We start from the raw sequence: 16,771 nt of genomic DNA, 5'->3' as shown, positions 1-16,771 counted from the left end.
CTTCTGAGCTGTATGCCACTTAGTCCATGTGTCGAAGCTGCGCTCTCTCTCTTTTACTTCCTCTCTCACTCAGGTAATTTTCCATATGCATCTTTATTTTGATTAATCATTCATGCTGTATAAGATGACTATATATATATATATATATATATAATTTCATCTATGTAACCATTTAAATCAGTACATTTGATCGAACACATTTGTGATCAAGTACATTTGAGCAGTCACGTTAAAGGGTTAGTTCACCCAAAAATTAAAATTCTGTCAGTAATTACTCACCCTCACGTTGTTCCAACCGCGTAAGACCTTCGTTCATCTTCGGAACACAAATTAAGATATTTTTGATGAAATCTGAGCCATGTTTCACTCCTCCATAGGCTTCCAGTGTGACCGAAACTTGCTGGCCCAGAAAAGTTATTAAAGAGATCGTTAATATAGTCCAAGTGACTCCAGTGGCTCAATCTTAAGTATATCAAGCGACGAGAATACTTTTTGTGCGCAAAAACAAACAAAAATAACGACTTTATTCCACTATTCATTTCCTTCTCTCTGGATGTCTAGTTGGTTTGCGTAGTGTTTTTGCGCAGCGCGTCTGTGTTACACGTCACCACGTAGGCTCACTATTGGCCGACGCCGGTCATGTGTGTGTTGCGTGATGACGTCGGATGACGTGCAACACAGACGCGCAGCGCAAACACACTACGAGGCCCAGAGAGAAGGAAATGAAAAGTGGAATAAAGTCGTTATTTTTGTTTGTTTTTGCGCACAAAAAGTATTCTCGTCGCATGATAAACTTAATGTAGTGCCACTGTAGTTACTTGGACTATTTTAACGATGTTTTAATAACTATTCTGGGCCGGTGAGTTTCGGTCACACTGGAAGCCTATGGAGGAGTCAAAATTCTGTCAGATTTCATCAAAAATATCTTAATTTGTGTTCCGAAGATGAACGAAAGACTTACATGGTTGGAACAACATGAGGGTGAGTAATTACTGACAGAATTTTCATTTTTGGGTGAACTAACCCTTTAATTTACCATTTTTTCTTTCAAAACGCGTACGTCTACTGGCAATATCTAGCAATGTTTATTTCCGTTGTTTGTACAGTATAAGCAGCAGAAGTGGTCATAGACAAGAAATCCCATTTTATACCATCATACTGTTAACCTTTCTTTAGTCATTCCAGCCCTATATAAGCTGGTTCAGATCATACTTATCTGACCGCTACCTTGAAAAGCTGGTTCAGATCATACTTATCTGACCGCTACCATTTTGTCTATTTAAATGGAGAAAAATCGATCATAACTCCAGTAAACTATGGAGTGCCGCAGGGATCTGTGTTAGGCCCTCTATTATTCTCAGTATATATGATGCCACCTGGAAATATTATAAGGAAACATGGAATTAGTTTCCATTGTTATGCTGATGACACTCAAATATATATTTCGTCACGGCCAGATGAAAACGTTAAATTATCCAAATTGACAGAGTGTGTTAACGATATAAAAGATTGGATGACGCGTAATTTTCTTTTATTAAATCCAGACAAAACAGAGGTACTACTTATCGGTTCAAAAAACCACCCGCAAAACCTCTCGCAATACAACTTTAATATAGTAGGATGTCCTGTTACTTTATCCTCTACAGTAAAAAACCTGGGTGTTATACTCGATTGCGACCTGTCTTTCGAAAATCATATTTCATATGTTACAAAAACCGCCTTTTTCCACCTTAGAAACATTGCTAAGCTACGTAATATGCTATCAGTTTCTGATGCAGAAAAGTTAGTTCATGCATTCATGACCTCGAGACTAGATTACTGTAATGCTTTATTAGCCGGTTGTCCTGCATCCTCAATAAACAAGCTACAGTTAGTCCAGAATGCCGCCGCTAGAGTTCTTACTAGATCAAGAAAATATGATCATATAACACCGATTTTATCATCACTGCATTGGTTACCTATAAAGTTCCGTATTAATTACAAGGTATTGCTACTGACTTATAAAGCCCTAAACGGCTTAGCTCCAGTCTATTTAACGGATCTTCTATCGCCCTATAATCCATCGCGCTCTTTAAGATCACGAAATTCAAGGCTTTTGGTCATACCTAGGATATCCAGAACCACCAAAGGAGGGAGAGCATTTTCACATTTAGCTCCAAAACTCTGGAATAGCCTTCCTGATAGTGTTCGTTGCTCAGACTCGCTCTCCCAGTTTAAAACTAGATTAAAGTCGCATCTCTTCAGCCAGGCATTCATATAATATTTTTAATCTTACAGTTCAAATTACAATCTGGCCTCTAGTTCATAAATGCCAGAGGAGAACTGGCCCCCGACTGAGCCTGGGTTCTCCCAAGGTTTTTTTTTCTCCATTGGGTCACCTGATGGAGTTTTAGGACACCATTAGGTAATTTGATGGAGTTTTTCGGTTCCTTGCCACTGTTGCCTTTGGCTTGCTCAGTTGGGGATATTCTGGGGATATTTAATCTGATTTTATCAATCAATAAATTCCACTAGAAACAAACCTTGTTGTATTATTTTAATTTAATACTGTGAAGCTGCTTTGATACAATCTGTATTGTGAAAAGCGCTATACAAATATACTTGACTTGACTTGACTTGACTTGACTATACAGCACCTGCAGTTAAAAACCACCCTGAAAATTTTAATAAATAAATAAATACAAATCATAACTAATTACTAGCATTTTCATTTTAAATTAGCATATCTGACAAATCATTTGCAATTTGGAAACCCAGATATTCATATGCAGTAGCTAAAGGAGTATTTCTTAATCTTATCTGAAGATCATATTAAATACATTCTAAAGATATTTTACAATTTTATTTATAATTTTATTTTTGAGAATAAATTGATATGTTTGAAGACAGATAATTACAGGTGTATAGAGAATCTAAATTTGGAGGTAAAAAAAGTCAAGCAAACTGTACATACTGTAAAGTACATGTCTAGCCATACAATTTAAAACTTCAATTGTTATGCATTTAGCAGCACAACCTGTAAGGTTAACAATATTTTGTTCCCCCACAAAATGCACACATGTGGTTGAAGAGTGATAAAGCTTAACTTGATCTGACTAAGGCTAGCATTTAATATTTTACACAAGAAATCTTTAAATTTGGCATAAAATAAATAAATAGAAAAGCTTGAAAAGATTATCAGGGAAATCGCAAGGGAGAATCATATGAATAACAAATTGACTGTTTGCCACAAGGGAATTTTTCCATCATTATTTTTGTCTCGGAGTCTGTGTGGTTTGAACGGTTTTAACCAAAATTTGACCGGAAAGAAAAATCTCCTGTCACTTACCTCCAAACGGAACTCTCAAGAACTTTGTTGGAGTCTGCATGGTAATATTTTGTGAGAATGAGGATGACCTATAAAGAGAAAAAAAGTGTCATTAGACGTTAAATGAAATATTTTCACAATTGTTATCATATATTAAAAAATACAGTGCTGTCCAAAAATTACATTGTGAGATGGAGCAATTTGAACACATTCAGAACACTCCATTTTTTAGTCTGGCAAAGACTCTCTTTGCTGAGAAAATGTTCTTCAGACATACACAGAGGCATGATGTGTTTGTGGTATTAAAAACGACATATGCTAACCTCATTTGACAGATCCATCAAACTTTAACCACTTGCTGGACATCATCTTCCTAACTTATGCTAATAACTGTTTTTTTTTCTTATAGGACTGACTGCACTGCAAGCAGTTGCTATAGTATTGATGAACGAATCGGCATGATGCCAAGTTACTGTCTTCAACTGGCAGCATGTAGTTAGCAGTATAGAAAGAGCTGACAGAAGTTGTTGGCCTGTGATGCATTTGCAATCAAACAGAGATAACTTAAAGTGACGACCAATAAATTGGAACTTTATCTAAAACAGGATACCAATTTTAAGTTCACAATATAAATCTTTCATAACTGGTCTGGATTAGAATCATCACTAAAGTGCCAGCTGGTGATGATGAAGATCAGATTAAATTTTCCGATTAGATTTTATTTTCCGATGACATCACCAAAGTGCATTTTTAAAATATATTTTCTTCATGAGGTGTTTCTCATAAAACAAGTGTAATAAAATTGTATTGAAAAATCACATGAAATAACGCAAGTAGGGTGACAACAGTATTAACAAGCAGTATATGTATTTTCTCACTCATCCATGCTAATCCATACATACATCAGTTGCATTTTAGTATGTTTTAATCCAAACATGAATGATGGCCCTGAAAAAGCACTTAATGACATCTTGATAATTATAATTTATGTTGTAGGCTTTCTCTATGTATTTTTGTGTTGTGGTATTTTAGCAAGCGCAAAGCTTAACAAAAGCTGATTAGGCTCTTAGAAACTGCTCAAATCAACACAACACAGATCTATAGCTCTACCAAAAGATTCTTTCTGCAATGTGATTCTACTTGCCTTGAAGTGTTTTCACAATGAAACCCAGTATTTCTCTATAAAACTGGTTTCAATTCCAGTACTTACTATGTTTGTGTAAAGGACGCAAAATGCTTTATATTTTGTGCATTCAATTATATCTTGTGAATTAAAAGGAAATACCCTCTGGTTGAGGTATAAAATCCAGGGTCAGGTGTATCCCTTAAAGTCAATCCTATCTTTTATTTATGGACGCCTGAGTTTGCAGTAACAAATCAGTAGAATGTGAGTGAAGGAGGATGACTTGTGTCTGTGTTTCTCCTTTATCTTCTCTGCTGCCTCACACACTGGGTCTCTGACAGCAAAGCCCTCTGGAAAAGCATCGCCAGGAAAAAAGGTCAGAAAGATTCAGGGCCTTGGCAGGGTGACTGACAGGTCGGTATTGGAATGTGGAAGGAAGCCTGTGGACCGGGCCAGCCTTGGGCTTTGCTCAGGGGATCGGCTGATAGGGTTATTGTCCTGAGCTTGTCCCTCTCTCTGTAGACGACCAGGGGCCAAAAAGCAAAGGTTTTTTAACAGTATGGAGTGTATGGGCGAAAAGCTATTTTAAGCTTTTACAGTGATTATAGCAGGATTCAAACTGAACTGCTGTACCCAAAGCCAGTTCATTAAAAAATAAATGATTCCTGCAGTCACTTCAATATATTTTTCAAAAGTGCCTTCAATCAAGCCGGAATGATTTTTTATTTATTTTTTTCATTGAAATCAAAGATTCAGTATTTAATGCACTTTAATGCTTACTTACAAGAAGTTTTGTAGGCCAAATATTTTTTGTTCTAATACATTTTTTATTTAAATAAACTTAAATGAACCTTTTTAGTATAGTCTAGTAATATAAGTGAGCTTGAGCACAAAAGTCAGTGTAATCATTCTTTAAGCTTCCACATTCATAATCATTCATAACATAAATAATAATACAAAAAATAATACATTACCGTTCAAAGGTTTGGGGTCGGTATGATTATTTAAAGTTTTTGAAATAAGCCTTTTATGCTCGCCGAGGCTGAATTTATTGAATCGAAAATATGGTGAAAACGTAAATCTTGCTAAATAATTTTTATTTAATTTAAAACATTTTTTGAAATCTTATTTATTCTTGTGATGGTAAAGCTGAATTTTCAGCATCATTACTCCAGTCTTCAGTGTCACATGATCCTTCAGAAATCAGTCTAATATGCTGAGTTGCTGCTCAAGAAACATTTCTTATTATTATCAATGGTGAAAACAGTTGTGCTGCTTAATATGTTTAATTGTTTTTGATGAATACACAGAGATAAACAAACCAAATCAATAATTTTGTCTTTACTGTAATTGTGCAAATAGTATATCAACACTGTCATGTTTGTTTGGTTTGTTTGTGATTTGAGCAAAAGTGAGCAATCTGACCTTTATTAAAACAGAGTCTGCTTCTTGTGTTTTACTATTCCACATATCATGTTCTTTTCCTTTCTCTCTCTCTGTCTGGTCCTGTTCTCTTTGTCTATCATCAACTTCCATCATCCAAACAAATCTGAAAAGCATCTCAGGCATCAGGCACCCCAAACACCCCTCTTGGCAATTCATGCCATAATTTGTCAAAAACATAACTATTTACCAGATGTGATCTGTAACTAATTTAAAGAACCTTTCTCTCTGGGAATACTGAAGAAAATTAGGCTTACTGTTACTGCAAACACAGCTGTATCTGGAAGAATAACCAAGTATATTTTTCCACTTATGATTTTTGAAGGCCTGTGATGAATAAAACATTCATCAAACAGTGGATAAGCGGCCTACATTCACCCATCAAGCCAGTTGGATTTGTGCTCTCCAAAATAAATACCACAGTGTGATCCCCAACAAGAGAATTTGCCCTATTCATCAATACAGACACCATTATGACAATTTCTTTGAACTAATTAAGCTGAAGCTAATCAAACGTATTAGTTAGCCGCAGTATATTGCAGCTCTTTCGGCATCAGGCTACACAGCGAACAGTCTTCCCAGTCTACCCAGGGGGTCAAGTGCCCCCGCACAGGCGTCAGATGGTGGCCTTTGGAAAGAGTCTGTCTGCACCCAGCTGTCTGCAGCACAACACTAATGAACCACTGGAAACAAAGCCTTTCACTCAGAAAAGAACAACTGATGATCAGCAGCTTAGAGCAAAGCCCACTGAACTCATTACTGACATCAGCATGCAGAGAATAATCTTCACATCATTTAGTTTGAGCAATAACAAAGCTGACATCAGCTGAGAAGATGGGAAGTGACTTAATACACACACTCTGGTGGCAGCCTCTCAGTTTATCGGTTTATCAAGTGGAAGAGAGAGCAGACGAAAAGATGAAGAGGGAGAAAAACAACAGTAAAATCTACACAGGAGAACATGCTATTGAGATTGAATCTTGTGATCATAAGTGTCCAGAACACAACAAGTACAATTATGGAATATATTTCAAATAGAGATTGACCAATATTGAATTTCTGGCTGATATTTAAATTCTATACTGTTTTGAGACACTAAAAATATCAATCATTTTAATTGCATTAGGTGGTTTTAGGTATCACAGCATTCAAAATGTACAGTATAAAATGGATATTCCTTTTGAGATTAGCTAAAGATCACATTTACCAGTGTAAATAAATTATTTGTTTTTAAGTTTAACTTTGAGTGAGTGTTAAATGACACATCTGAGTGTAACAGATTATCAAAAGGGGAAAAAGTAGGGTGCCTTGGTTCTATGCATCAGTTGTTGACTGGATTTTGAGATATGGCTGTTGCACTCAAAGACGAATGGGTGAATTGTTCAGAATACGTTTTATAACATGCATTTACAAAATAGAATGAATACATTTTCATTTCATGCCAACTTTAAAATATCTAATGTTGCCCAATAACCAATATAATATCAATACATCATGTATCCTTAATTTATATAAGAAAATGTCAACTTTCCAGTGGATTACTGAGAGCAGAAGCTGCACAGGGTGAAAAAGGAAAAAAGTGTGATTGTAAAATCAGTTCTCTTCTATACACACCACTTGAGATGGTACAATATGCTCAACGGCACTATGTGCGCTTCAAAAAAGGATAAAGGAAAGATTGAAGCTTTTTCTCAAACCTCAGCAGAGATCCCTGGGATTTGTCACTATCACTGTCCTGCATAAAAGCAGATAAATGCCTTGAGCATTACACACACAGATTTGGCTTGCCAAGATACAAAAAGTATAAAAGCGCCTCTTCTACCCTTCCAGCAGCGTCGCAGAAGCCTTTACGCATAAATCATTTATCCATAAGTCAAAATGTTTTTTTCTTTAGTGACATAAAAAAGCTGTCACTAAAGAAAAGGCAGGTCTACAGTTTGTCTCTCCATCTGTTCTGTTGCGAGACGAGGCGGGGTCACAGTTCTTCCGGGGGGAGAACGATTTCTGCTGCTGTGAGTAATGGCGATAGAAGCAGGAGGATAGGTAGCCATCAATCAGTCCACCGCACAGCAACAGACAGGCTCTCTAACGGAGACCTTCGGAGGGAAAGAGCTGTGATCCCAGTGCATTCATACCAACACACTGGCCCTCATCCCAGAATATCAGCTTGGCAAACTGGTTTTAGCTACATCTAAATCTTAGTCTAGAAATATCTGCAGTACATCACATGCTGGGAAAAAATGCAATTTGCTTGAAAGACAGCAAGTACAGTGCCTCCACATCAGGCTTTTGCAGGGTGTCTTTTATGGACACCATAAATCTGCTACTAATTAGAGGACGAGACAGAGTGCAGAATCATAAATAAAAAAAGATGATATAAATTAGGGAAGCAATATTTGCTTTTACTGACTACATTTTATTGAAGATATTAGAGTTCTCAATCGATTCTTTGGATGTGTCGATGTTAATGTTGTTTTGCACTTAAAAATAGACACACATCTGAAAAGATTTTAACCTTGTTAAAAGAAGAGTCTTTGAATAAATGATGTTTCTAGGGATGCGTTCAAATAGGACACAAGGGGGGCCACTGATGAACCGCCTGACTTTCCCATGTCTGTCTGCGGTTGTGTTTCCTCCTCCTACTGGTTATGTTGCATGTTTCATTCTCTCATGCCTGAAGTGCTTCAAAACCCAAAGAGGAAAGAGAGGACATATTTTCTCAGGCTGTGCATCTCTTCAACAATCCTTCGAAAAAGTGCACGTTTTTCCCTGAAATTTGCTCAAAAAAATGCCAAGAAAAAGTTCTCTATTTGTAGCTTTGGGAGAATGCCATTTCTCAACCAGTTGGTGACATTTATTAGGGAAAAGTCAACCAGCCTGTGACGAGCCTTGAATGAACAAACACAATGCCACAAGAGGCACCATTGAAAAAAGCACCATGGCAAACATACCACATGTGAACTGTGACTGCACAGAGCAATGGCTTCAGTTGACTATTCGACATTCCAATGAACTTGGCGTTTCATCGAAGGGCAGTAAATCAAGAGATAGAGGGAAAATAATTCACCAAGTCTGTACTGAAAGTCATTCTTATAAAGCCAGACATGGAAATGAATCACTCTGCAAAAATGTACGATCCCTCAACTAACACGTCGGATGCAGTGAGACCACACACACATACAAAAAGATACACAGAAAGCCATTCACAATTAAAATGACTGCATCTTGTCTCTCAAATTAACGACTGATCGGTTGGAATGGGGATACCAATGAATGAGCAAGTCTGATTTATGTTCCTCAGCATTAATTGGAGAGAAATCCAGTTTAAAATGTGACATGCTGATCTACAGTATCCTAGGCTGACTGATTAGGTAATCTCAGGAATTTGAGATTATGAGAGGATTACTGTAAAGATGTGTCTGTAGAAAACGATCTGCTTTAGTCAAGGAGGTTCACTAATCAAAAGCATGCAGGCAATGTTTAATAACAAAAGAAACTGACAAGAATATTAACATAATGTCACACTTTACATTGCAGAGTTCATGTTAAAGTATATTTAGACATGCGATGTGCAATTAAAATGCAATTTTTTTTTGAGAACAACCTGCAGCTACATATTTATTCTTACTGCCATAACAATTAATTACATTTATTTGCAATACAGCGACTCTGCAATGTAAGTCCAAAATGAGCACAATGGTTGAAACTCTTTCACTCAATTTTGGTTTAAAAAAATAATTAAATAAATTACAAGATAACTATAGCTTTATGTCCAAAGTTTGTTTTGCCATATAGCATCCGCTCTGTACAGATCGTATCACATGAAGCGAACACAAAAAGGTCACACCTCATCATTTAAAAACCAGTCTCACTGGATTTTTTGTATTATTGTTTCTGACACATACCTTGTACGGCATCAACACAACATATCTTACATTTCCTAAGTACTGACTGCCAATAAATGCCCGGCATGTGAGTGACACATAAAAACAGCTGATACAGGCAAAGCAGGAAAAGAGTGACCGCAAGCCCGTTGTCCAGCTGTTGTTTCTTCCCAATGAATTTTTTTCCATCACTCTCTGGAAATCCAGCCAGACTGTTGAATTTGATGGTCTAACTGTGAGTGTGGTGGGCATGCGTTTGAGACCTGATTGAATGGCCTGCAGCGGTGCATTGATGAACTAAGAGGAAAAGTAGGCTTATAATGAACTCTGCAGATAGAAGATCTGGCAAGGCCTCCTGGCACGCTGACAGTGGAGGCTTTTCTCAGCCAGACACAGTGAGAGAGGCTCATAGTGGACACAGCTGTTATTACTGGCATAACAGCTGTCACCTTTGCAACACAGTAATCCTTTACTCTCAATCATCCCTTTATGTTGTGATAATTCCCAATTCCCCATATCTCTCCATTATTCTGTCTGTATCTACCCCTCCCACACCCCCAACTCTCTCTTGTTTTGATAGATTATTGTCTCTGCATGGCAATAATTCCTTTTTGACGATACATTTCCATATTTCTTTTTGACATTCTTTAAATTCGACATGATCCCAATATCATTCTTCCACTGAAACTGTCCTGTCTCATTATCAGCATTCAGAGCCTGAAGCATCTTCCTGACAAATTTGGCAATGTTATCTGTCTTCACTTATTTGTGTACTTGTGTGGAGTGAACAGAGGACAGATAACTTTTATCTTGGATACAAAGGACGAGTTTCCGAAGCTGTGGGACTAAACCTGGGTCGAATTAAAAGGGATTGTAATACATTGTGCATAAATACTAAAGGTTCAGACTCGACAAAAAAAGCTTTGCGTGCTGGTTTGAAAACCGACTGTCTTAAGAAGCAGTGGAATGTGAACCCCATTCCGTCGGAGACCCCTTAAGGCGGACCGCATTAAGCTGCATGCTCCACTGAAGCGATGTGCCATGGCGCTGCTTAACAAAAATGTTTGCAGATCACCAGGTTCCAGTCAAACATATAAATGCACAAATAATGACTGGAATGGAACAATTTAAAGTCAAAGAAGCCACTAAAGGTCAAAGAAACAAACCAAACTCATGTTAAAATTGTGGGTGGGACCAGAACAAGACATTAACAAAGGGACAGAGAAACAAAGAAAGAGACAAAGGATGACAGAAATGTAACAAAATAGATTATTTGAAAAAGAACAATTAATATACACTTAATTTAAAAAAATACTAACTAAATTATGGCAAATTGTTATATGTTGATGAAGGGCTGCTTGACTTTCAATACCCATACTGTAAATTCACACTTTAACACAATAAGTACATAAATCTGACATCACAGTTTTTAAGATTCAATCATGCAATCATCAATCTATAGATGTCAATCTTTAAAAGAGATGATATTCAATATAGTTTTATTGTTAAACCTTTACTCAACCAGGGTGGTCCTACTGATATTTAAAGAGGTCCTACTGATATTTTTTTTTTTTTTTGCTTTTCACTACTCCCATGGTGTATGATTGCACACAGAAAAAGGTTTTATTGCACATTGGATTGATGGAGCAACAGATTTTGTGTGAAAATAAATCATAGAAGTGGTTTGTTTGTTTGTTTCTTGTATGAGGTGGCAAAGTGGACCACACACAGGGTAAAAGGCTCACCAGCATGGGGCAAAAGGTACACATTGTTTATACAAATACCTCAGCTAAAATAATATGTTTTTAATCATATCTGAAGTTAATACTTGTTCAAAACAATCACTTTAGCAAAGTTTGTACTATTTTCTAGGGATGCGGTATCGGGCCCGATACTGAGATCATGTACTCGTACTCTTAAAAATGCTCTGATACCAACAACCGAGACCAGGGGCAAGTTGCATAAACATAGCCATTATGTTAAGACTGTGTCTTAAGAACTAGTATGATCAACTAGAAGTTAGTTAGGGGTAATCAGTCTTACTGGTCGGTGTCAAATTAGACCAATCTACGTTTTTATGTTACTGACTTAAAAAAGTTATTAACAGTTTTAAAGAATAAAATTGGATGACTAACTTGTAAGACTAGTCTTACCAGTTTATGCAACTGGCCACAGGCAGCGTTTGTACACTTGTGTCCAGACAAAGTTGTGTTTGTAACTTGTGTTGCCTTTGGCTTGCTCAGTTGGGGATATTCTGGGGATATTTAATTTGATTTTATCAATCAATAAATTCCACTAGTTTCTAATTCCACTAGAAACAAACCTTGTTGTATTATTTTAATTTAATACTGTGAAGCTGCTTTGATACAATCTGTATTGTGAAAAGCGCTATACAAATATACTTGACTTGACTTGACTTGACAAAGAAACACTGACAACAGAGTATAATGGGGATAAAAAAAGAAGGCTGTCTATGATGTAAATGTATCTTATTAGTGGAATATTAGAAACACCTATAGCTGTGGTGCACGAGCTGATACGAGAAAAATTTGCAATGGACTGAATGAGCAGCGGCACAGACGCACAGACTTTTTCACAGACATCAATGGAAAGAGTGTAGTTCATTCAGATGTCAATGGCAAAGAAAGTAAACCGAGGCATGTAGCTTATTAACGTTAACGTTAACGAGAGAGAGAGAGAGAGAGAGAGAGAGAGAGAGAGAGAGAGAGAGAGAGAGAGAGAGAGAGAACTTCTGTTGAATGCTCTTGATTGCTGATCGTTCACTCAGCACGTGTTATTTGGATTAAAACTAAATTGTATATGTAAGTAAAACATGAACTGTTACCTGATTTGTGTATAACGAGTGGCTCCCTACATTATTACTTACAGGATGTTTGCAGGCCAAGAAGTGTCACATACAAGAAGTTCCAACACAAACATCCAAAGCGCGTGCCCCAAAAAAACCAACGTATCAGACAGCAGGCGAATTAATTGTCTTTTACGTCTTGCGCTTGAACGGACGAATTCACACAAAATTATGTAAAAACGTCTGTCTTGGCAAGTATCCTAGTAAACAAAGTCGGTTACATCTCAAGTGAAGGTAGCCCTAAGCACTCGTGGTCTTCCTACGAGTCCGCACTTTCGTGACGTAAAGATGCTTTGACTGTCGGGAATATGTCTGCTGCGGAGTCCGCATCAGTGCATCATGTGCGCATCATATGCTACTCACTGCTCTTGACTAAATAAAAAAATCCATCTATATTTAATTTATACAGTAATGAATATGCAGTGGGGTTTTTGCCACATTTGATTGATTACTGTAGGTTTTGTTGTAGTATCAAAATTGGAATAAATAATTGATATTTCACTTGTCTAAACATTTGTACCACTGACCCAATCCTCAGCACTGAGCCCTTCTGGAGCAGCTCTAAATATGTGCTGTACTGTTAAATGAAAGATAAAATATGATATAGCAATATGAACAGTGAAAGTAACACAAGCTCATACAAAGCATTTTAGCAGGCTTTATTAAGCATGAAAATAACTCAGCCAAATAATATGATTTATATTCTTTTGGTTTCTCTACAAATACATTTAAAAATGACAAATGCAGTGAAAATGCAGGTATCGTTACAGTACCGGTATCGGCGAGTACCAAAAATGACAGTATCGGTATTAGATATTGGTGCATCCCTACTATTTTCGGTTTATTTTGATAAATAAAATAATAAATTTTTGCTCAATAAATATACTGTCATTAAATGTTCATTTAAAAATTCAGAAACAATATTATTTAAAAAGTAAAGATTCTGAAAACATTGAATGAGATCCCATAATAATTGAATATAGCTTTACAGTAGTAACAAATAAATATGATGTTTTATTATGATTGTCACAATATCAACCTGTTAGCACTCAGTTTGCACCATTTCCTGCCACTAATTGTCATCATAGTTAATGATTTGATTTGTCATCACTGTCAGCTGTGTTATCGTTAATCACCTCGTTTGCCTGTGTATTTAAGTCCTGTGTTTTCAGTTCACCTTTGTCTGGTCCCATTTGCACATCTTCGCCTGGAATTACTCTGTGGATATTATTAAATTAACTTTTGAACTGTTCATCTTTGTCTTTATACCTTTGTATGCAGCTCAACAGTGACAATTATATGATTATTATCACATTTTTAAACATGATGGTTTCATTATAAATATGGTGATTATTCTCTAAGCTGGACACCCAACTTGTTATATATTTACTATCTGAATCTAACCATGTCGTGTTAACAAATGGAAAAGCCAGCTGTTAATTATTGTGCCTTCAACAGCACAACCATACTTTTACACATTCTTCCGTTATTGGAAACCTGCTACTTTAATTACCTTGACCAAAACATTAACATTAAGACCTTTGTCTCAAAATATAGACAATCATTTTATAGATTCTCATTTGCTACATAAATCTACAACATTTAAACAAATATTAGATTAATTTAGCGCAAAATCAGCTTTGCGTTGGTGTCTACGATCACGTCAAGGATCAGCCAAATTTCCACGTGCATCAAAAGCGGTTAAGAAAAGTGCTGAGCTGAATTTTTTTCCATCTAGTGGTTTAAAAGGGAATAGTCAAATGCGCCTTTTATGTGCTGTTAGCCCCATTGTACCCTACCTGGTCCAGAAAAGCAACAGCCAGATCCAGATACCATTTTTAAATAAATCAAATTACAACCTACCATTCAAAGGTTTGGGTTGGTAATTTTCTTTAATGTTTTTGAAAGAAGTCTCTTATGCTCACCTAGGTTGCATTTATTTTTTTATAAAAAATACAGTAAAATAAAAGTTGTATTATTATTATTATTTACAATTTAAAATAACTTTTATATTTTAATATATTTTAAAATGTAATTTATTCGTGTGATGGCAAAGCTGAATTTTCAGCATCATTACTCCAGTATTTAGTGTCACATGATCCTTCAGAAATCATTCTAATATGCTGATTTGTTGCCCAAGAAACATTTCTTATTATTATAAATGTTGAAAACAGTTGTGCTGCTTAATATTTTGGGGGGAAACTGATTTTACCAGCATTCTTTGATGAATAAAAAATTCAAAAGAACAGCATTCATTTAAAATAGAAATCCTTTGTAACATCATAAATGATTATTCCTGAATAAAAGTTTTCATTTCTTTTGGGTTTAACAAAAGTAATATTTAAACTGTGTGAAATATGACGGAACAAAAAAGCTCATTATGCAGCTATATTTAAAAAAAAGCTTCAGATGACATGAGAAAACACAAAACCTCTGCTTTAAAAACCCACACTGTTTGGTTTAACCTCTAATCTTTTCCAAACAAAGCAAAAGCCATTGCCTCATTTAATGGAGTCGTCTTAGATGTGGACTGGTGCTGCCTCAAGAAGTCTAGATTGGCCATGCACATATGAAACTATTACTTTAATGTGAGCCTTTATCTGGATTAGGGGAAATTACACTGACCACTAGAAAGGAATCCATCTGATGATGAGAGAGTAATTAAGAGGGATATACTGGCCACACAAGGTTTAGAGGAGAGCAATGTAAACATGTTGAGTATAGAGAGATCTCTATAGCTCAGCCTAATGCTCTCATGGCTAATTGAATCAAGTATTGTTTGGCCTCATCACTCCATTAAACTGTGCACACGAGCTTGTCTGACTCCCAAGAGTAAAGCACCTCACTGCTGCCCTCTCACCCCAAAAACTTTCCTCTCACTCAATTTTTCCTCTTCATATTCTTTCATAGCATCTGCCTGATGGTTCTCTACAAAATCATTCAATTAAATCCATTTAAGACTAATCCACATAAACAAATCATGTATTTATTAAATGTAAAGGGTATTTCTTAAAGCAATAGTTCACCCAAAATAAGAAAAAAAATTGGTCGTTCCAAACTTTCTTTATTCGGCATGAACACATCCAAATATCATGCTTAGTATCATTGAATCCCAGTGAATTTTACTGTATGGACCAAAACACACGGACATTTTTCAAAATATCTTGTTTTGTTCCACAGAAAAAATCATACACGATTGAAACAACATTAGGGTGAGTAAAGGATGATCGAATTTTTATTTTTGGTGAACTGTCCCTTTAACTTTCTTCTATTCCTTAAGCTAGAGATTTGGTTTATAGCTTGTTCACATTATAGCCTTATGCAATCTCCTATCATGGCCTCTATAACATATGGCAGGGAAAGAAATATGGTGAAAGATATTTTTTTAACAGGCTGGAGAATGTTTACTGGCAAGCAGTACTTTGTAAATGTGGGACCACCCTGTAAGGTATTTTTCCAGTATGTTTCAAGGTGGTCAGCATTTGTAAATACAAGACAAATGTTAAAAGACCAAAACAAAACCAAATATACCTAGTGTCCATAGTGTCCTATGTGATAATCAATGTAATAATGTCCTTTTTTTATAGGTACTTTGTTGCTTCCATTTAGTCATTTTTCTATTGTGAAAGAAAATCGTCTTAGGTAAAACAGCTCTCATTTGCTCTCAGGTGAAACTGCTCTCATTAGAGAGAAAGGGTGGTGAGTTCTAAAAGAAGCAGCACCCATCACTGAGCTCATGCACAACAGTCATCACACAGACTCAGAATTCATCCAGAATTCATCTTGCATCACAGCACACAAAAAGGATCAATACCCTAACAGGAACAGAGAACATGTTGCAGCATGAGACACAGAAAAAAATACAGTGCTATGCATAAGTTTAGACACCCATGCTAAAGTTGACTAAAAAGAGGAATAAAAAATCATCATTGGCATGGGGTACTTTCCATAAGATCATCTCTCAATGCAAATCAAACTAGCTATTAGGCTAACTGAAATAAAACCATGCCAATCTCTAGGTATGGTGAAGGCTATGTGATGATGTGGGGCTATTTTAATTCCAAAGGCCAAGGGAACTTTATCAGGATGCATAGTATCCTAAAAAAAAAAAAAAAAAAAAAAATACTTAAAAATAAAAATCTGCCTGC

General features: G+C 36.2%; 1 protein-coding gene across 4 annotated transcripts in view; it reads right to left on the bottom strand.

Moving 5' to 3' along the window:
* Positions 1–16,771, bottom strand: part of sorcs2 (sortilin-related VPS10 domain containing receptor 2) — a 194,972-nt gene that overhangs the window by 125,255 nt on the left and 52,946 nt on the right. For all 4 annotated transcript variants that reach the window (XM_084403473.1, XM_084403474.1, XM_084403475.1 and 1 more), the window contains exon 2: positions 3,329–3,396. In XM_084403473.1, the coding sequence (XP_084259599.1) occupies positions 3,329–3,396 (68 nt within the window). The remainder of the gene's footprint in view (positions 1–3,328; positions 3,397–16,771) is intronic.

This window comes from Rutilus rutilus, assembly GCF_951802725.1.
Source record: "Rutilus rutilus genome assembly, chromosome: 3".
NCBI classification, from domain to species: Eukaryota; Metazoa; Chordata; class Actinopteri; order Cypriniformes; family Leuciscidae; genus Rutilus; species Rutilus rutilus.
Note: the sequence above shows the minus strand (reverse complement) of the source record. Positions and strands in the feature narration are given on the sequence as shown.